The 16,627-nt window shown below is 36.5% G+C and overlaps 1 protein-coding gene across 1 annotated transcript in view; it reads right to left on the minus strand.

Annotated features, from left to right (window-relative positions):
• Window positions 1-627: 627 nt before the first annotated feature.
• The window catches only part of LOC145978898 (popeye domain-containing protein 3-like), a 127,079-nt gene continuing 111,079 nt past the window's right edge, over window positions 628-16,627 (minus strand). Inside the window, exon 9 of the mRNA XM_083111843.1 lies at window positions 628-5,540. Coding sequence (XP_082967969.1) covers window positions 5,353-5,540 — 188 coding nt within the window. The 3' untranslated portion in view covers window positions 628-5,352. The remainder of the gene's footprint in view (window positions 5,541-16,627) is intronic.

Consider the following 16,627-nt stretch of genomic DNA (forward strand, 5'->3'; position numbering starts at 1 on the left):
TAGCCGTGAACGATAAGCTTTCAATCCAATAGTTATAATGAACACCATTGTTATAGTATAACCCTAACACAAACTCTATTCCACCTACTGTCCATCTACTTTTGGTTTACTCTGTATTTTCTTTTGGTTGAATATCTCTGACGAATACACCTCTGTAAATCTCACCTTTGTGATAGTCGAAGTGAACAATAATTGTATTATCACAGATTGAATTATCATCTAGATCATGGACGACATAGACAGATCTTTACCTGAAAACAGGTTTTGTTAAATATGGCAGTACTTGGCCCATATACACTTGTTTAAGTGAGAAGTGGTTCAATAGAAATGAAAGTTTTCTCTCTGAAAACGTGTTAGTATTGAGACCTTTGCCGTTCATAAAATTCAAGAAATGTTACAAAAGTGAAACTGCTTGAAAACAGTAATTACTTAAAAATTTGCCATTTTTAGTAAAAATGAGAATTATTTTACATAGATACTCATGTTTTCATTATTTATATTCGAATATATCATGCATGAATATCGTTCTTTTTTTTGTCACTGTATCCAATGGTTAAATACCCTTTTCAATATGGAGAAAAAAGAACACTACCAAATATTAAAACTGAATTGTATTTGCATCATCAAAAAATATACACCAGATACAAACATAAATATTTCCAAGAAAATGCAACAATTATAAACATCTTTTAATCATAAAACAACTACAGACAACAACAATATTACAACATGGAAGCCATTTTCTACTCCTAATACGTCCAGCTGCATATCGCTTGCAATAAATCATCACAAAGATATGTTTTTACTCAACATTGTGCTTTTTTGAACGCATACAACATCACAATACATATTTATGTGACCACGAATACATCCATTTCACGAACGTACATTTAACATCTCGGAAAAGCAGTACGTGCCATTCTTGCGAATCTTAGACACATTAGATTTTACATAAATTGTCGTAGAATAAAACATTGATTGTTATTAAGTATTAACGAGATTTTAAAAAATCGCTTACCTCCGATTATTCTTGTGAAAGTTGTAAAAAATAATTCAGTAATAAACAATGCCATGAATATTTTGAATGAGTTCCATCCTTCGAAAAATAGACGCTGTGTGTATGCTAATCTTCCTAACTGTTAACTCTAGGATGATCCGGGGCCTCCGAGATACTTATATACGGGCCGCAACCTGATGACGTCAAAAGATTAGTCGTGCGTTTTGGTGAAGTAATGTATTTGAATGAGAGATTTGTAAGGAAAAGAGTTCCTGTAAATGTATTCATTTCAGAGTAAGAACAATAATTGTTATCGCAAACTAAACATAGTTGTCTCCTCATCAGTTACAAGTAAATTTATGCGTTTGTATGTAGTACAACATTTAATTAGATGTTAGTAAAAAAAAGTATGTGTTCAATGAGTGCGAGATGTACGACATTTAGGAATTTGTGAACATAGCTGAATGATAATATTAATTACATGAATGCCGACATTGTAACTATTATATTACTTTATTTAACACGATAAAATGTTGATTGTTATTTATATGTCCGTTTAATTGCTCATACGTTGTCTGAAATTGTGCAGTTTAAAAGTGCAAGAGTCACGTCTTTAATACATTTTCTTTCCAGTTACAGTAAAGGATATTCACTTACTTCTTTATGCTATGTTCCAGTTTAGAAGAATTGTGTGCTTGATATACTACATGACGTGACAGAAATACAGTGTACATCAATAGAATTTTACGACTTTGTTCAATTTTATTAGCATATTTCACAAATACATTGTGGATAATTTTGTACCTTTGTACTCGGTAATGGATGTTATATTTACGCTTTGTCGATTATTTCTGTCAAAAACAGGAAGATCTTTTTGATTATTGCGATGTAGTTAACGAACTAATTATACAACAGCATTTCAGGTATTTGGAAATGTAGACAAGTTGCTAAAGTGAAAATTTTCTATGTAAAGAATAACGATTATTACATTTTCATAGTCAGTCATTGTGATTTCATGTAACACATTTGATTGATTTACATTTAGGCTCTGTGGAAAAGTAGGAGAGCGAGATATTATCTCAACCTCTCAACCTGTTCTAAATATCACAAGCACAATGGGGAAAATATAATTATCAACTTATATGTCAGCGAATATTTGCATGATACGATTTCAATACATATCCAGGTACAGTTAGAAGTAAATTGTTGTTATTAGCGATGAATGAAACACGCTGATATATATATTAAAACTTCTCCTTATCCTGAAATATAAATTGGCTAACTTGTCTCTCGTTTTTTACCATTATCTAGCATGCTAACGAAAAGGAATATAATTAGAAGGACTTTAGAATACTATATTCTTTTGACAATAATTTCCTGATAGAGCGTGAGGTTTATTAGTATATCCTCTTGCCTTTTGCTTTGGGCTTGTTAATTAAAGTAACTTGTTTGCAAGTTGCAATATATAATATTCTCAACACGTTTAATGTTCCGTGTGATCGCAAATCTCTTTTCAGAGGCTTGAATTACTGTTAGGTCATTTAAGATTTGTGTTCTTAACATCTAGGTATTGAGAATAGGTTAGGCTAGTACATTTGTTGCATTAGTATTTGTACACTTTCTCTCTTTGCTTGCATGTAAGATTTTGATGCGAACAATGATTTTTAAAAAATGTAACCTACAACCAAACCACGGCAACTTGTGCATCCAAATATTTACCAGATTTCTAGAAAATTAAACATTTATCAAATTAGACACGGGAATTGAGTTTCCAGAGTTGGCAAGCTTATTTAATACGAAATTCTAATCTTACAAGCTCTTTCCTCAACCATCTGTACGTAAACTTTTACAAATTATCTTGCATACATAACTTGGACAGTAAGTAGTTCTCATTCCACAGCAATTATATACTAACGACGATAATTCTTTACGAACTTACAGTAAGTTCCAAATGTAGGATGAAATTTTATCTATATCGCCATTTTTCCATTGGTAATTTGAAAAATAAAGGTACTTTATGCAGAACGGTAAAGATTGGATTTTACTTTTATCAATATTATTTACGTATTTTCCAATGTCATATAACATTTGAAACGTTCTTCAGTTGAAACCAACGTTCTGAACGAATGAGAGAGGACTATTCACTCAGAAAACTAAATATTATACTCTTACAATGCACTTTGTTAAATGTTGTAAATGGACTATACTTTACTAATCCTGTGACGTCACGAAAGCTGGTGTGAGGCCCGTATATAAGTATAAGTATCTCTCGGAGGCCCCGGATGATCGCACCTTATTAGCTAGCAAACAAAATCATAGATTGTCTCCTTTTCGTGCGTACTACGTGCGCAAGTTTCAATAATATCTATCAATTGTGGAAACTATGCTTTTTTTAAACAATGCAAAAACATTAAAATTGTTCTTTAAAACCATTAAAAACATCTAACAGAACCAGAAACGAAAGAACTTAATAATATGTTTAATGGAATAATGCAATTGGATCTTATAATAATAAGGAAATTTAGTGGTATTTTGAAATAAAGCTAATGCATTTTTACTTGGATATTGTCACATCTCTTAAAATAAGAATTTGTCTACATGATGTGTAACTACCTTTGAGAAATTGATCGCTTCAGTCTTGAACTAGAATTTTTGCCAGTACACTTGCAGCTATTAGGTTATAATTTTACCACAGAATTTATTGTCCGTTACTATGTAAAACGTTTCATTTACCTTTATTGTAAAAGCAGTCCTGAAAATTCTGGTTGTAGTTTTGTACCGTATTATTGACTGCAATTTTACTATTATGTTTTGTTTACTAAGCAGAATTTTTAACCTGTAGAATCTGTTACTGATATACTTGAAATTTCGTACCAAATACAAATGAACAAGTTCGACTCCAGGCCACAAAGATATTTATTACATTTTCTATTTTTTAATAACACATTTGCACAATGCGGCTGTTCATTTTTTTCTGTGCTGTAAGTTTAAAGTACTATTTATAAAATCGATCGCGCAATTACTTTCAGTTTATTTATGTCCAGTTTGTAGCAGGAGCTTTTTAGTTATAGGGTATGTAATACAGTAGATAGTGTTTTAGGGGTATTAACTGCTTCTGACCTAGATACTTTGTGCCGTTACTTTCTCAGAAATTACCGCTTAGGCTTACTGCATCGTTACTTTTTGTATTTGAATTAAATTCCTAAAGAAAGCCTCAGTTTGAATTTACTGTTTACATTAGTTTCATTGAAGCTTTTGCAGTATCTATTTATGGAAAGCATAATCAAAGCAAATATATTTTACTACAAACTGTTTCCAACAGTGACGTCACTGACGTAATTTTTACTGAGAAATCACCCTTTGCATGAAATATGCGAGTAGATATATAAATATTGTTACCCCTCACAAAATATTCTTGCATTCATTTTCGCTTTCTTACATATAACTGCTGGCGATGTCATTTATGTACTATGTGAAAGAGCAATGACACCATGCTTTTACTGAAAAAAAATATTTAATATTTCTCAATTATGTACAAAATAATAATAAGATTTTTCTGACATAAAGCTTTGTGTGTTCTCTTGCTCATTGGGGTTTAATTCTTGCATTGGGTTATTTTCTACGCAGGTGTTGTTGGTTACCTACAGTCACTCGCACATTTATGATTTTATTTTGGAGTGCTCTAATCATGCTTGTTATCATTGTCTTTGGCGTTTTGTATCTCATTTTCAATTTACATATAATATCAGTGTATTACTAAGTAACAAATTCCGTTTCTATGAAATTTCAGAGTATATGAATCGCATTGGCGAAATTGATAGTACATATTTGAGCTCTCTTTTATTTATTGCGAATAATTTACACATTGTAAAATAGGCTATCCTCACAATATGTGTTGTTATTGTGGAGTTAGCATATGACTCTGATTTTCATTATAAAATTTTAGGGTGGAAGATATTTCTGATTGAGTTCAAGCTCAATAGCCCCATTAAATAATCACTGCATAATATCTAGCACATATTGTATGTATGTATATTGGAACAGTCATAAATTAATTATTTGTTGATTGTTGAACCGTGTTTTTATGCAAGCATTTGGGTTGAGGAAAATATAATGTTTTCCAAGTTACTATTCTTTGCAGAAGAAAAAGATTGTAAAATAAAAAGAGAGAGTTCTGTTTGAATGAACTGCAATGGAGTTGCTTTCCAAAGTGAGTAATCGTACCGGAAACATATTTTTCCAACTTTTCCTAACTCTCTATAAAGGTGCTTGCTTGAATAACCTAAATGCCGCCATTCCATAAATCGTGAACAAGGTTCCAAAATGTGCCCGTGGGAGCTGAGAGACGATACCTGCTAATCCTCCGTCATCTCGCAGCTGTGATATTTGGAGCTGGTCTCCAGCCAGCTCTCCACCTCGTTGTTGGAGGTAAGGTCGTCGTTGGAAGGGAGCTCCTGCACAGGCTCCATCTCCAATCGGCCATTAGGGAGAAAGAATCCGTTCTCCTTCAGGGGTAAGCTCAGACGATCCATGCTGTCGAACACTGCAAGACACAAAATGCCAAATGAGCTCATTTGTTTGAAGCAGTTGTTTCCTAATTTATGTACGTGATAAAGGGGAGATTTACAAAATTTGGGCCCCTAGGCTATCCTTTGTTTTGAGCCATGCCGACATTATTATTATTATTATTATTATTATTATTATTATTATTATATGCATATATATTTTATGGATTTAGATCCAATGTACAGGGTACTTAGAAAAGATAGAAATCTTGATTTAAATAAACAAAAATGTGTTGATGGTTGTGTTTTATTTATTTATTAAAAACAAAGTTCAGTTTATGATTTTGGAATCACCTTTTACTGAATTAGATGTAATCTGGGTAAAATTACTTACTATTTAATAATTCTGAACCAACCATAATAGGAGTGCATTATTTGCCACCTGATTTACACTGTGACTTGTTTACAAGCTACTTTGATTGGGTAGTTCAAGAGATGTTAATGAAACACAATAAAATAATTTTAGTTGGAGATTTTTATGCTGGTGGGATTGACTGGACCACTGGAAATTTGTATTGCTCTAATTATTATTATTATAAAGGAAGGCAGAAAAAATTGTTGAAATTGCAACACTTTTAAATCTATCATATGACCCTTCACTGCCTTTTAATGGTTTAGACCATCTACTCACTAACATCTCCACTTGTAACTTTAGTGTTAATGAACATCCTTTATCTAAAATTGATAAGTTTCATCCACCGTTCTCATTTTATTTCGAATTGGATAGGTTTAAAATAGAAAATACAGATACTAGGAAAAATAGTATTTATAGATGTCTTAATTTTGCTAGAGGTGATTATGTGATGTTTATAAAGAATTTGCTACATTTACCACTATCGCCGAACCTTCATTAAGGAGCGCTTAAGGGCTGTAACCCTGTGCTTTCATCTTTGAACGAGCCTCCAATGGGGAACGTTGTTTCAAAAAGGCCATAAAATGAAAACATGGGATATTTGAAATGTGGTACATGTATTAAGAAAATATATATATCAGTTAGAACTGAAATTATGTATACGGAGGCCTCACGATGTTAACTCCGGGCCTGTGTGTATGTAAATCCAATTCAGACTACCGTGCATATTCTCTCCGATTAATTACCATATGTTTTGCTATATGATCTTTCTTGTGCATTTCTTGTTAGTTTATTATTCGGTAGTGTTTATGAAACAGTCCCCTACTTTGTCCTGTTGAACAAACTTTCTCGTTAGTACCTAGAAACACTGCGTGCGAACACCTACTATACGTATCCCCGCCTTACTTTGTCTAGCGTTGACATAAGCCTATGTGTCTCAAGTGGAAATTACCCCCCACAAAAAAAGAAGATTAAAAATTAATGGTTTTAAGGACTCCGCCCAAAAAGGTCAGGACGGCTGACTGTGGTAATGAGGCAGGGCGTTCCTGGATTTACAAAATTGTGCATGTCGGTTGAAATGTTATGGAAGGGAAGTGATTCGTCTTCGTAAATTATGTACACATGTCGCATGCATGTATGTGTTTCATTCCTGACAAGAGTACAACAAAGGTGCGATAACGCATTATGCGGAGATATGCACGTTCTACTCCTCAGTCCATGCAGGCAGAGCTAAATATTACTGCAAAGGTGGCGAAATAATATATCGTACATGTTTCAAGTGTTTTCCGGGAGAAATTGACATTATCCAATCTGATCAAGTTTAAAAACACGAACTGTAATTATTGCTTTCTGCCTTATCTCTGATTAGATTAGTTCGTTTTAAGTCTTCTTATGCTTAGATTATTTAAAAGATACTGGATCTACTGTGTAAAGAACCTCCACCGGAGATCGAACCCACGAACGCCTGATTACAAGGCCACACCGATACCATCACGCCATTGAAAAAGGCCTCTCCCATTATTTTCTGTCCCCATATTTCTATTTAGTATACGGATGCTAATTTGTGTCAGAAATGTATCGTTCCATGTAAATCACAAGTACTTTCTTTAACCTGTAACTTGTTCTTCCTTTTTTCTTAATTAATAAATATGCTCTATATATTTCATAGCAGTGCATTGATAAGTAATAATTTCTGTTTTTATATATGAGAATTCATCGTATATGGATCACATTGACGAAATTCTTACGTCTTGATCTTTTCTTGAGTATGTAGGGAGTAATTTACACATTCTAAAATACTCATCCTCGTAATTATTTTGGAGTCATTTTTTATGACTCTTAGCATGGGTGCTGCCTACCACCTCCTAGGAGTGTGCCTGAAATATCCCTAAACCTCATTACGAGAACTTTTTGACCACTCCAGGTGTGTAACCCGTCGCTCGATTGTGACAATTTTAAAATATACTTTATATTTCGTAGGAGAACTTTTAAAATCAGACCCGAAGATGTCCTTTTCTGGATTTCTAAAAGAAATAAATCGTTGTTAACTAATTATCCAGAAATGTATTCGTTATTTATTTATTGGTATTGCATTACACCGATATCTGAAAAATTAAGATTTTTCAGATCTCTTAAATTCACTTGAAGTATTTTGGTTCTGGACCTTGCACATGTTGCATTCTCAAGACCTCACCTATGCTTATGTCACTCCTATTGGTCTGTACCTGCACCGATATATCGATAGCATTGCGAATACTACTTCCATACGCGCTACGACGTCAGGGGTTCGGGTTTCAATCCCGACCTGGGCATGTATGTTCTTTGTGAGTTTTCCTTCATCCATTTCATCATATCATCACTCATTCTGATCGTCGGGATTAGTCAAAAGTGACCAAATTTAAACGACCAAAATCAAATCAAATGAAACTACTTCCATTTTATCTCCATTATCCGATACATGTAAATGCGTACACACGTTGTGAAGTGCTACTAAATCCATTCGCACATTATACGCATGGGATAATAAAGTATGCACATAAATCAATAAAAGGGACTGAATAGTTAGGAGACCCTTTTTCCTAGTCCTGTTATTATTTTTTGTTATATCACGTAAATCGAGGTGTAAGGGGTAACTTTTCAGAAAGCATGCACCCAAAAGTCATACTCACTTCCACGTAGTACAACCGGTAATTGCAATGATATAGACCTACAAGGCTCTGGTGTTAAGGCTTACAGCCTGTTTAATTCTCTGTGGGGTTTGTGTTGTGTGCTGTTCATGTGCTGCTTGTGATCCATTTCGTCTTGTGATCTATTCTCATCTTCGCGATTAGCGAAAGGTGACAGAGAAGCAAGGATAAATAAAGTACATAAAAGTACATAAAAGCTGTAGCTTCAATCAAATATCTAAGTGCATCAGATTCTGAATATGCCCTGAAATGCATCAGATATTTTTAAAAATATTTTTATATCATATTGCTTGATTCAATAGAATGTGTCGAATATTTTTTGAACTTACGTCGAAACAAAGGTTTTTAAAAATTGAAATCTTAAAATATAATTAATCCTCTTGATGTTTATAATGTTTCCTCTTTACAATGTAGTAAATAATGTTATTTATTGAATAATGTATTAAACGTTAGTCATTTTCGACGTGCATATTTCAGAGATTTTTCAGATCTTTGGCAAAACATAACGTTAATTTGTATTAATAAGGTTAACAGGAAAATGTGCGAAAGCGGAAAGTAAACCAGTCGTATGAACTAACAATGCAAAGAAAAGCATAAATTAATGATTTAAATGTCGATTCAAGAACAAAAATATATTCCATATACATATTCCCGTTGAAAGCCAAAGTTCGACCTGGCAATACTGTGTGTTTTCAACATGGATTAGGTTCAAGGAAACCAGCTATGGCAAGTAATGTAGTATATTTTTTTTATTATTTCATAGAAATGTAACTTCAAATTAAAAAATGCACAGTGGCAATTCGAAGTGTTAAATACGTACTATTAGCGCACATTTGTTTTTACTCCCAAACGGTAAAACACAAGGATCTATTATGCAGTCTAGCCATTTATTACACTGTTCGGCAAAATTAAACTTTTTGTCGCTCCCATGAACCAAAATAGGTGATTCTTATAGATTTCGAGCTCCTGAGTTCGAATCCGCAACCCGTTTTTCTCCAGGACGTACCAGTTTTGAGGGAGGGGGTGGGGCGGGTTTCAATGACCACGCAAAGGTGCTATTCTCCCCGCATATAAATTTCCACGCTATCATCAGAATTTCAATATAAAACAAGCAGATACAACTACATAAAGAGTAAAAGTTCACCACTTACATGTCAATTTGTGTTCCTGCTCTTCTTGTAATTTGTACAGGGTGTCTCGCGTGTCGCATTCCAACAGAAGTCTGCCAACATATTCACACTCCATTTCCCACTGTAGCACCTCTCCATGGTAGCTATTTGTTGATGAAACCTTTCACCGTGTTCATCGGAGACCTCCCCCAAGCTGTACTGTTGAGGGAAGAAGTCCAAGTGACAATGCAGGAAATGTAACTTGAGGGACATATTACATCCCATGGTACGAAATGAAGTAATTAACTTGCCCACAATGTATTTGTAATTAGGTGACTTATGATTTCCGAGAAAATTAATGCACACGTCTCGAAAGGCCTCCCAAGCCTCACGTTCCACATCACTCAGCTTAGAAGGAAATGTAGGATCCTTCAAAACGTCTCTGATTTGAGGCCCTGTAAAAACACCATCTTTCACCTTGGCCTCGCTAAGTCTTGGGAACAGTTTTCTGAGATGAGTAAATGCTTCACCATCTCGCTTCAGGGCTTTGACAAATACCTTCATTAGACCTAATTTTATATGGAGAGGTGGTAAGAATACTTTCTCCGGATCCACAAGAGGTTCATTAGCCACGTTCATCTCTCCTGGGACCAGTTGGTTCCTTGGTGGCCATTTTGTGATGGTGTACTGCTCTTTGGCTCGACTGTCCCAATGACACAAGAAACAGCAGAGTTTGGTGTAACCTCCTTGTAAACCGGTGAGGATGGCAATAACCTTAAGGTCAGCACATACACCCCACTTAAACTGTTCGTAATTAAATTTCTGTAGTAGGTTCTGCATGTTCTCGTATGTTTCTTTCATATGCACAGCATGAGCAACAGGGATGGCAGGATATTGATTGCCATTGTGTAGTAACACTGCCTTCAGGCTAGTCCGCGACGAATCTACGAACAGTCTATATTCTTCAGTGCTGTAGTCAAATTTCAGTTGTTCCATAAGCGATGGAATGTCACTGCAATACACCAAATCACCATCCTTTGTAAAATTAGGAACTAGGCTCACCTCTCTTTTTCTGTACATCGATATATTCACATCTCGGTCAAGTAGATTCCATTGTTGAAGTCGTGATGCAAGCAACAGGGCCTTGGTCTTCGGAAGGTTTAAGTCTCTGATCAGATCATTCAGTTCTTCCTGACTTATCATATGTGGTTCCTTAGTGTCAGACACTGGGGCGTAATTGGGATCTGAATGCGTACTCGAAGATTGTGCACCATCCTGACAAGCCGCAGGTTCTTCGTCGGATGAAACACTGCTCAGTGTGTATGAGTCTGGTGGTACGGGTACAGGCAGAACAACATCATGTGGTACAGGTCTCCTCGCGGAATCCAAGTCAGGATACTGTATTTTATGCTTCGTGCCTTTTGAAAAACCTGTAATATTGGTCACGCAGAAGTAACAGTCTGCAATATGATCCCGGGGCTCGCGCCAAACCATAGGTACAGCGAACGGCATCGATTTATGTGTACCTTTCAACCATCCTTTTAGAGTACGCGCACACGAGTTACAACTTTGTTTGGGAGCCCAATCGCGATCCTGGTCGCCTACTTTACACCCAAAGTACAGGTGGTACGCTGTCTTCAGGAACGGTGACAATGGCCTACTTTGTCCCTTGAAGACCACTTCCCCACATATGTAGCAGAATGAATCTACCGAGTTTTTGCAAGTTCTTGGCATTTTTGTTTAACACAAATGTCAATATTTCACGCAGAAATATTTTTTCTTAACGGTATACACAGCCACAGAGTAACGCGACTTTCTTACACCACGATCACCTCGGAAGTAAAATATCTGCTTCACTAGACAACGAGGTGGATGTCTTGGCACCTTTATCCAACCACATCTGGTTTGTCGTCTAGACAAGGGGGTGCCAACGAATGACCACAAGTTGATTACGAATCCTTTTACCTTGAAGGAAGCCGAGGTGACAGTGCAGGAAGAGTGTAACGAAAATAAACGTTGAACTCCAATGTACACAAATAAACCTGTCACACATAGTTAAAAACTGTAGGATACCATTCATTTTAGAGCCAGTCACTTATGGCTCATGGGACATCGTGAAAATATTTCTTCCAGCAGTAATGTTAAAATGCAATATTATTCACATTTTTGTTTTGACATTTATCTGGAATTCTCAAAAAAATGTGCGTTGTGGCCGAATTCACTGTTTTTTGGAGTGGGTGGGGTGTATTTGGTACTTTTTCCTATTTCGGGGGGGGGGGGGTTGTGGGGACAGGGGAAAGAATGTTCCTAGGATATAGTAACAATTCTTGGATTGAGATAAAAATACACAATTATGCATTCCAAGCATAGAAAACACATATTTCATTTAAAAAAATACAATTTTTCGGTAAATTTTTGTGGAAAATGCCCCCTAAAAAAAACCTTACGTGCTGGAACTTTTTCAATGCGATATTCGTAATCAGCGACTCGAAATCTATCAGGTACACCCTTTCATGCTCGTGGGAGGATTTTCATGCCGATCAGTGTTATTATTGTATATATTTCTATATTACTTACTCAGTATTATTTTATAAATGAAACATCATGCAACAGTATTTACTCGGATATAAACTAGAAAAGTATGAAAAATATATATAGTAATATTAAAAAAAACTGACATCCGTTGCAGTATGTCGTTGTATACTGCAATGGATGTCAAAGACGCAAAACCGCGAATATGTTCATACGCGATAGTAGTTGTAATTTTCGAGATTTATTACGTAACTGCGAATTTACGTAAGTCGCGTATTCCTGTAACACCAAGTGTAAAAGTTTGCCATGCTTGAATTAGGCTTGTGCTGCACCAATTGTGGTGGGTACTACGTTGCCATTTCTGCTGGCAATATGGTAGCTTTTTTTAGAGCGAAGGGAACTGCCACCTCACAGAGCCACGGACGGCAAAGTCCAACACAATGTATTTTATCCGCTACGGAGTCAGGAAAAAAACAAGCAAGGGGCTTATTTTCCAGGAAAAGACACGTGTCAATTGGCATCACGGAGAAGAGGGAGTGACATGTGAAGCCTGAACGACTCAATAATTCATCTCCCTCAACATCAGCCTCTCCCCGGAGAAATCTTCCCGTGTCACTGGCAACCGAGACAGAGCGTATCGTATATCATGGCGAGCTAGTATCGGAATTCGTGTTCGAACATGCTGGCGTATCTTGTTACAAGCTTTGGACAAGTTTCCCTGCCTTTCCCAATCCTTCTGTATCATTTGGAACATGTTCCGAGATCTCCATTTGCAAAATACGACAGTTCCTCTACTAAATTGGAAGCTTGGTATACAAAAATAGAAAATACGGAAAAGCTCACAGAATGAAGGTTGTGAAAATTTAGATTTTGGATTTATGCCTATTTGTGTTTTGTTCTTTTAACCTTTCATGATGTTTCGAACCTGATAATGCATTTTTATAGTGCCCAATAATGCCTACTTTGCATAATCATGCCTAAAAAACGCCTTGTTTGGTACTACTCTTCGCTTACTCTAACTTTCATCGTTGCATTTGCTCTCTCTCTCTCTCTCTCTCTCTCTCTCTCTCTCTCTCTCTCTCTCTCTCTCTCTCTCTCTATCTCTCTCTAATATACGGTGGAAGGTGAGCCATTATTTATTTTGTACTGAAAACTGGCATCGCCATGGGTGTTCCTTGCTACGTTCCCGGCTAGGAGTATGGCCTGCTGGGTTTAAGTAACAGTATTAATATCACATAATTAACGTTTTATTAAGAGTAATAGCTTTAACTAGAAACTAGCTAGTTAACAACACACGTGGCTCAACACGTTTAAAAGACACTTCCACTGAGATACTTACTTTACTGAAGTCTTGCAGAGGCAAATCTTTCAATTAAATTTCAGCTCTGCTTTTTTCAACAGATTAGAAACAAGAAATAGTCACAAGATTACTCACATAAAGCCTTGAAATAACACAAACTTAGACTTACATTAATCTCATCTTTCAGTTCTTTTTTGATAACCAAACAGAAAGAAAAAACATTCTATCTTTTCCCATCGTTACAAACCTGCTTATTTTTGCTGAGTTGCCAACCTCGCACAGAAAATTATCATACTTAAATGTGGGATAACACTAGATATCTTCTATAACCATACAGGCCCTCCTATACGTGTGATAACACTAGAAATCTTCTTTGACCATACAAGCCCGTGTTATACAATGAACGAATAACATTGGGCCAAACGAACATGTACATAAATTAAACAGAGTACTAATAAGTCTTTTGCTACGACATAACTTGGGTCCGTGGAAGTAAGAAGGGGGAGGAGCAAGCCCCGATTTTTTTGAAGCGAGGTCACGTGAAATGACGACCAGACATTCCTGGTCGCCATAAGAAAGTATGTAATTTTGTGTACTTTTTAATGCGAATTACGGAGCAATGGTGGCTTGTTCAGCATGTAGCTGTACCAACAGAACCAACAGGAAAACTGAAGGAATAACATTTCACAAGTAAGTAAAGCTATCTATAGTTTGTCTTCGTAATATTTCGAATTCATACATAGTTACGCGCGCACGAACGTTTGCAGTTGCAGCCCACCTCCAGTCTCGCTTGGTAGAAGGAGAGCCTATGTGCGTTTGCAGTACGCGATGCGATGTTCTTCTGTCAGATGAAGTAGATGCGGCCATCTTGGGCAGTCAATAAGGCCGTGTCCGGATTGGCAAGCGCTCCGTCCCGTTCTCTTCCGTTGCTCTCGTTTGTCGTCGAAGTCGTCCGAATCTACATGTCCCCTTGCAGTATGGTTGTCACTTTTTCCCGCCAGGTGTCACCCCAAACGTCTCTCACCGCGCTCTAGGGCGCAGGCGCACAGGATGGAAGCAGAAGGCAGGCGCCAACCACACGTTTCAATGATTTCCACCTATTTGCTACTAATATTCGAAATGTGACATATGATTTCTTCATTTTCAATTTTTCTACATTCAGTTTTGTCGATAAAAGGTCCAAGAATCACTGAGTTTTATTTACATCATCTATCCGCAAAGCGGAAGTTGCAATATGGCCAGTGATGTGCGTCTACTCGTAAAGAACGATAAAGTCTACATTCTACACGTAGACTATTTTATACACATAGATTAGGTAATCTATGTAAACAACATGGCGAAAGGTGATAACTTAACAAAGGGCGCCGTGTAATTAAAAGAAAATTATACTACGTATCAGTTGCTGATGTGTGAAGACAACTTTTCATACTCTTTCTTCCAAATTCGAACAATTTCTCACCTAGGAAGAAACCTAATATAGGAAACATTCTAGTGTTTTATGGGGAAAAGACCAATCTTGCCTCACGGCTGCTATCTGTTGTTGTTTTTTTGCATACTATTTATTTTCTTCCATAGTTGATGATAGAAGAGAAGATAAATTTTGTTGTAAATAGGACTCTTTTCATTTCGTTAGGAACCAATATAGTTGAAAATGTCACTTTCCTTTCATGAAAGCCTTGAAAATTAATTTTAATGCACTTTAGATTGTCTACGTAGTTTATGTAAACTACAACCCAATGTAATCTACACGTAGATTACGTGTAGACAACGCATGTAGACGTAAACTTATAGTCTACGGCACATCACTGAATATGGCTGCCAAGCGCAGGGCCACAGCGAGGTGGAGCGTGCATCTGTCGCGCCGTTCGTCTCTCCCCTCGGACTCCACGTCTGCCGCGAATTCGGACAACGGAGGTAACATAAGTCCCCGGATGGAACGGTGCTCTAGGTGACATCTGCTGCTGATTCGGACGCGGCCTAAACTCCACCCACTGGCTTCAGAACGAAAGCAAGGAGTAATAAGAGACTGCAGGCAACTGCTTGGGTTGTTGCATCCGGTGTGACCGTCCCTTGATCAATTCCATCTAATCATCATTCTACGTCAAGATTAGCCGAAATGAGGCAAAAGAATTAACATGTACGTACAATACATTACAAATATCCAAGTCAATCAATAGCTATAAAAATTACAAGGGAAATTGAGAGTTCATATTTACCGCCTATGTAAGCGCTACAAATACAGAACGCTGAAAATATCAAATTGGAGATCTGACGCAATGATTTTGAAAACCTTAATCACTTAGTATTTACTTAAATCGTTAGAAAGTCCAGAAAACATATGAATCTATGATTTCAATAAGCAGTCCACCACGATAACAAGTATAATAATATTATTAAGAATAGTATTAGGCAAAATTCTCGGGTGGGTCTATATAAGGTGATGTACACTGGCAAACTTTAAAAAAAGGTCTCCCTCCTCTTAGTTAGATTGGAAGAAACAAACAAAAATTGATATTGAATTGGAAACATTCCAGCGTCAATGCCGAAACTCTATGCAAGATAAGGAAGAGCTGCACAGCTGTCAGAAGAGCAATGTTAACCATGAGTCATCAAGGAATTAGCACAGCATTTCTTTCTGTGGTCATTCGGCCTCGGAAGAAATATTTATTGTCCATTTTGAGCTCTCAAGAAATCAGGTTCTGAGCTGGCGATTTATTTCCTTCATGAATGAAAATTCGTAGGTTGTTCATTTTTTCGTTTCTGTTCTCTGTTTTGTCATTAGCTCTAAAACAAATATAAAAATAAAACGGGCAAAGAAGGTATTTTGGCACGTGGCAGGCATATGTGGTAACTTTGCTATTTTTACGACCATTTTATATCCCTCTTGTTTACTTTCAACGATAAGGACGAATGTTTGAGTGACCGGTAAAAATGAACGTACACAATAAGCTCTTAAATATTACCCACGCTTCCAAAATAGATTCCGGCCCCAGTGGCAGAGTGGTTATCACATCACGCTACCACGCCAGGCGTTCCGCATTCGAATCCTGGCCTGGGCATGAATTTGTGAGTGTCCATTCATCAA

The sequence above is a fragment of the Lepisma saccharinum genome, chromosome 1 (assembly GCF_977018435.1).
Source record: "Lepisma saccharinum chromosome 1, izLepSacc3.1, whole genome shotgun sequence".
NCBI lineage: Eukaryota > Metazoa > Arthropoda > Insecta > Zygentoma > Lepismatidae > Lepisma > Lepisma saccharinum.